General features: G+C 35.1%; 1 protein-coding gene across 2 annotated transcripts in view; it reads left to right on the top strand.

The window, feature by feature from the left end:
* Positions 1 to 959: 959 nt before the first annotated feature.
* The window catches only part of LOC116072407 (olfactory receptor 18), a 12,448-nt gene continuing 7,642 nt past the window's right edge, over positions 960 to 5,765 (top strand). Inside the window, exons 1-2 of one of the 2 annotated variants that reach the window (XM_031343838.1) lie at positions 1,061 to 1,141; positions 2,064 to 2,074. Coding sequence is in view for 1 of the 2 variants with exons in the window: in XM_031343837.1 (XP_031199697.1) it covers positions 1,089 to 1,141 (53 nt within the window). In the remaining variant the exon portion in view is untranslated. Of the gene's footprint in view, positions 1,142 to 2,063; positions 2,075 to 5,765 lie in introns of both variants that reach the window. The other variant, XM_031343837.1, reaches the window with a different exon arrangement.

Genomic DNA, 5,765 nt, shown 5'->3' with positions numbered 1-5,765 from the left:
TTCTGTCCCTGCCACCCGGCGGCTCCCCTGCGACTCGTGGGGCCTGTGCCTCTCTGTTGTCTGCTCCCTGCTTAGGAATTCACTTGGGAGAAGATCACCTTTGAACTTTTACTCCTCTTCCTCTTCCTCCTAATTGCTGTGATTACAGGCAGGTAGTATCATTCCAAGCAACTTTTTTTTTTTTTAAATAGCTGAGTATATTGTATTGGGCTTCTATCAATAGAAAACTGGCTAATACAATATCTAATATTGTGCGGGGCAGTGGTGGCACACACCTTTATTGCCAGCACTTGGGAGGCAGAGGCAGAGGCAAGGTGGATTTCTGAGTTCAAGGCCAGTCTAGTCTACAGAGTGTGTTCCAGGACAGCCAGGGCTATACAGAGAAACCCTGTTTTGAAAAACCAAAACAAAAAAAAATTGTACTAATTTGAGAATGGCTAAGGAAACAACTGGAGCTATTCTGATTACATTGGTCTACTCCTATCATGAAGGTGACTAAGATTTCTACCCATTGAAATCTTGGGTAGACAGGGTTCTATGTGGATTTGTTTTGCACATATAAATGCTTTTGCTGACATCACAGCCCACATACTGCCAATATGTTTAACGATAATTATGGCATTCATGCAACATTGTTTTTCATCAGATACTTCTGAATGACATGTGATAAGACCAGTTGATGGCATGAACATGTTTCCATGGTAAGTTTGAATTTTATGTATGAAATTTAAAGTTAGAAAAGAGGAGCACAGATAAATTTCTCCTTGAGAAGTAGAAAATTCAAGACCCTACAAAGGGAACTGACTTTTTCCAAGCCTCTTTTCAATTAGTATTAACAAGTCCTCTGAGATTGGGTTAACATGTACCAATTTGTCTAATTATAAGTTCTGTGCATTGAACTCTCAAGCCTATGTAACTGTAAATAAAAAGGCAGTGTCCTTCAAGCTATTTAGTTTCTTGGTCCTAGTCCACTTGTGTGTGTTTTAACTCTCTCTCACAGTCATATTTCCATTGTGAGTCCATGCCTGAATCTATTTTCTTTCTGGCTCTGGTGACAGAATCTCCATCACTTATCAGGTTGAGAAGAAATGATGGATCATTACTCCTTCATCATGCACCAGCATAGAGATGACACAGTCTGGTGAGGACCATGGGAGAACTTGGAAGCAGAAGAGATTGGGGGCAGGGAGACATTAGGCACTACTGCTTCATCACTAAAGCAGAAGTTTGGCAGGTTGATGTTACATGCCTATAGTTCTAACACTTTAGAGGCTGAGACAGGAGGATTGACAACTTGAGGACATCTTGGGTTATGTAGAAAGAACCTATTTAAAAAATCAAACCAGGGACAGTGAAGTGACTCTATGTGTCAGAACTTGTCATCAAGTCTGATGATCTGAGTTTGAGTTCAAGAACCCACATATAGCTAGAAGTATAGAAATGACTTACATAGTGTTGTCCTCTGTGCTTGACTCCCAGAATAATAATAATAATAATAATAATAATAATAATAATAATAATAATAATAATACCAAAACAAGCCAAGGCAAACCAAACCAAACCCAAGCTAAACAAATTACATGAAATTAGAATAACCAGATATAAATGTGTCCAAAATGCATGCTTTTAACTCAAAGGACAATGAATAATTTCCTTTATAATTAATTCCTTTATAATTATAATGAATAATTCCTCATGAATAATAAATATGAAATTATACTTATGTGAAATATAATTATAATGAATAATTCTTCATGAATAATAAACATGAAATTATACTTATGTGTTCAGTGTGATAGTTTGATATCTATATTAATGTGTAAAGAACAGATTAACATTAGCTTATCAATGTCCCTAAATACTCACCATTTTTTTTGTATTGGGAAACTTGAAACTCTTTTCTTCTAGTTCACTATAAAGTTCATAATAATTTGTTATAGATGTGGCTGCCACAATTGTAAATAGAACATTAGAACTCATTCCTTGCATCTTACTGTATTTTGTTGTCCATTATTTTGACTCCTACTTTCCCCTTCCTCCCTACTCATTTCTTATGACTGGAGGGTATTGCATGGTATATTCTTGTTATAGTGAGAATTTAAGACTTACAATGCAAAGGTTCACCTTCCACCCAAAAAGCATTACAATAGTAATGTTGTAGGGTTGTATTTCTTTGATACTCTTCATATGAATTACAGTAATGGTTCTAATTCTTATGCAGCACAATAAATACTTATCTGTTTCTACCTTTATTAGGTACTTATGATGTTTAGAGACCAGCCTCACTATTTCATTTTCTGCCAATGAAATTCACAATGAGGCAGAACAGTTTAACTACATAGTTAGTGTTTTAATAAAAATGCTAAGATTTGGAAGTGTAAATAAATATACAATAAAAGAAAAAAATTGACTTGGGGATGGCAGTGAATGATAGTAGTTCTGATTTAGAAGGCAGAAATAGAATTGTCAAGGCCAGCCTGGGTTATATAGCAATACCTTGCCTCAAAACAAAACAAAACAAAACAAAACAAAACAAAACAAAACAAAACATACTTTAAAGATGAAAACCTTATAGACCCTACTTATTCCAGGGTATTATCTTCTCCAGGAATGCTTACAAATATCTTTTCTTGTTAAACATGACTGAGCACAGATAAACAAACCATCACAGAACAATTGTTTATTTCCTTTAGTATTCAGCTAGTTCACCTGTGAGACAGGAGGATGAGCCAGGGGTTTACACGGAATCTACAATATGAGCATTGTAGATTGTGAGGGCTTTAAAACATAATAATAAATTTTATAGCTACATAGCAATTGAGACATGGAAATATGATTGCTTTATTTTTTTGAGATTGAAATATCATTACATCATTTTCCCTCTTTCCTCTTCCCATTTCCAAACTTTCTGTATATCCTTTCTTGCTATCCTTCAAATTTATGGTCTCTTTTTTCAATAGTTGTTGCAAACATATATATGTATGTTTATGTATACTTATAAATACATGAGTGCAATCTGCTCAGCTCAGTCTATATAATATTCCTTGTGTGTATGTTTTTTCAGGGCTGACCATAACAAATCGGATAAGCATTCCTTAGTTGCATGTAGTTCTTTGTGTAGGGTTGCGACTTTCCCCTATCCATGTTAGTATGTCTATTGGTCTTGTCCTTGTTCAGCTTATTTTAGGCAGGCAGGACTCCCAGTGGAAGGATGAGCTTGTTGTTGTGGTCAAAGCTGGGTAGGACATTTGGTTGCCTCTCTCCTTTGTAAGCTTACACGGCATCTTCTGGTATGATGAAAACTAGTTCTTGGGGAGGAGGAGGAGGCTTCAGGTCAAGTTCCAGCTCAGAGGCCTCTAGGCCCTGTCTCTAAAGTTTATAATGTTTTCAACAATAGGGTCTTTGTTGTCTCTGGGAACAATTAAGAGCAATAGTGATAGCCTGTAATATTTTGGGAATCTCTTGGACAATCCAACCAACAACTCGAAAGAATGTCTCAAATTTGATGTTCGGTTTTGTGGCCTGATGATGTGATTCAGTTCTTGGAGGGGTCATTATCAGTCCAGATGTGAAAATTTCATTTAAATTATACATGTTCATTTATATACTGAGTTATTCATGTTATAAGTATTTTAGGTAGATAGTGATATGATTTCTTATGACTTTTTAGACATTCTGTTATTTTAGTCTCCTCCCTCCTTCTGTATTTATATCTCTTCCCACTCCCTGATTAAAGCCCTCTCCTTTTCCTCTTTCCTTCTGTACATATTTTGTACTCTCCTACTCCTCTCTCTCTATTGTCTTCTGCCCCCTACATACTCCTTTTTAACTTTCTTTGTTTCTGCAGTTACTCCAGATTATGCACTTATATCTGAAGATTTGTATTAGAGGACACAGAAGAAAGAGAACATGTAATATTTATCTTTCTGTGTCTGGGTTACCTCATTCAATGAAATATCTTCAAGTTTCATCAATTTGCCTCCCATTCCAGACCCCCTATTCTGTAACTATTTATTTTTACTGTTCATGGGGAGATCTATACTCATCTCCCCAAATTACCCTATTCTGTATCTAACCTCTGTGGTTCTATGGAATGTAGCTTGGTTATCATTGACTTAAAAGGTAATGTGTACATGTAAGTGAATATATGCCATATTTGTCTTTCTGAGCCTGAAAGACTGGGTAATTTTTTTCTAGTTCCATTCATTTACCTCTGAATTTCATTTCTTTTAATGGCCAAATAACACTTTCTTGTGTAAATGTACCATATTTTATTTAGGTTGTTTGCAATTTCTGGCTACTATATAGAACAGCAATGAAATGGTTATACAACTGTCTCTGTGGTAGGATAAAGCATCCATTGGATACATACTTAAGAGCAATATAGCTGGATCTTGAGGTTGATGACATGTCCCCACAGCAGCCTGCAGAACACCATCTGGACTATGAAAGTTAGCCATTAGGGAGGGATCCTCTTGGCCAGTACCAACTTGATTCCTATGTTCTGAGACCAAATTACTTGGTGTCTTTAGTAACAGGATGGCCAACACTTTCCATTATTTTTTTGCCAATAAAGGAGCAGAGTCAAGACACAAAAAATGATGGGAATATGTGCAGATAACTGGCATGTAAAATGTTTTCTGATTATTCACATTTGACTTTAATTTAGAACCTACAGGATATAGTTTCAGCAATTATACTGTTTAGTATTATATATTGGAGGAAATTTGTTTTAAAAATTAATTGCTGTTTACTTATACATCTGATGCTGAAGTAGATAATGCATGTAGAAACATCTACAGAAAAATTTAAAAAAATACTCATCATCTCTGTGATGATAGTTATCACTTTACTTTCATATTTATATTGATATCAGACTCATTACTATAATGAATTGAGAGAATAAACTTATTTCATAACATTTGGATTGGTACAAATTTGATTGTTGCTAGATTGTAGATTTGCTATATAGAAAAAACTCTGACATCTAGCTTTCTGTGCGACATCCATGTTCATTCCTATTATATTTCACTCTTTGGCTCAAAATGAATGATGTGTCAAGGTTCCTAGTATGGGTATCTATGTCTGTGTCTGTGTCTATGTCTATATCTATATATCCATATTTTGATGAATTTGACATTATTTTGATAACATCTAACCATAGTTTTATTTTTGCCTTAAAATTAGTTCTTTAACATTTTCAAGCTCTTTGACTGTTATCCATTTGTTCAATGTATTTTAGTTATCATACCCTATCTTATCTTCCCTTATTCTCTTCCTTTTCCACTAGATCCCGTTTTCTCAAGATCTACATGAGAAATTCTTGCACACATGTGCACAAAATAGGACTGCTTCTTTTTTTTTTATCGAGACAGGGTTTCTCTGTGTAGTCCTGGCTGTCCTGGAACTCACTCTGTAGACCAGGCTGGCCTCAAACTCAGAAATCCGCCTGCCTCTGCCTCCAAGTGCTGGGATTAAAGACGTGTGCCACCACCACCCGGCTAGGACTGCTTCTTAATTACTATTTTTTTTTTTTTGCAGTAAGAATGTATTTTATGAGAGAAGAATAAAGCAAAAAAAAAAAAAATAATTACAGTGAAAAAAAGTGGTATGACAGACATTCACACAATATGCACACAAGCATAAAGGGCAGCATGTCAAGTTAAATAGCCTAAATTAATGTTAGCAAATTCCAGTGAATTACTTAATTTCTCACTTATTACAATCAATTTTTTTTAAATTTTTTTTTATTTTAGATATTTTCT

Source organism: Mastomys coucha, unplaced genomic scaffold (genome assembly GCF_008632895.1).
Source record: "Mastomys coucha isolate ucsf_1 unplaced genomic scaffold, UCSF_Mcou_1 pScaffold23, whole genome shotgun sequence".
NCBI lineage: Eukaryota > Metazoa > Chordata > Mammalia > Rodentia > Muridae > Mastomys > Mastomys coucha.
This window is presented reverse-complemented; position numbering and strand designations above follow the sequence as displayed.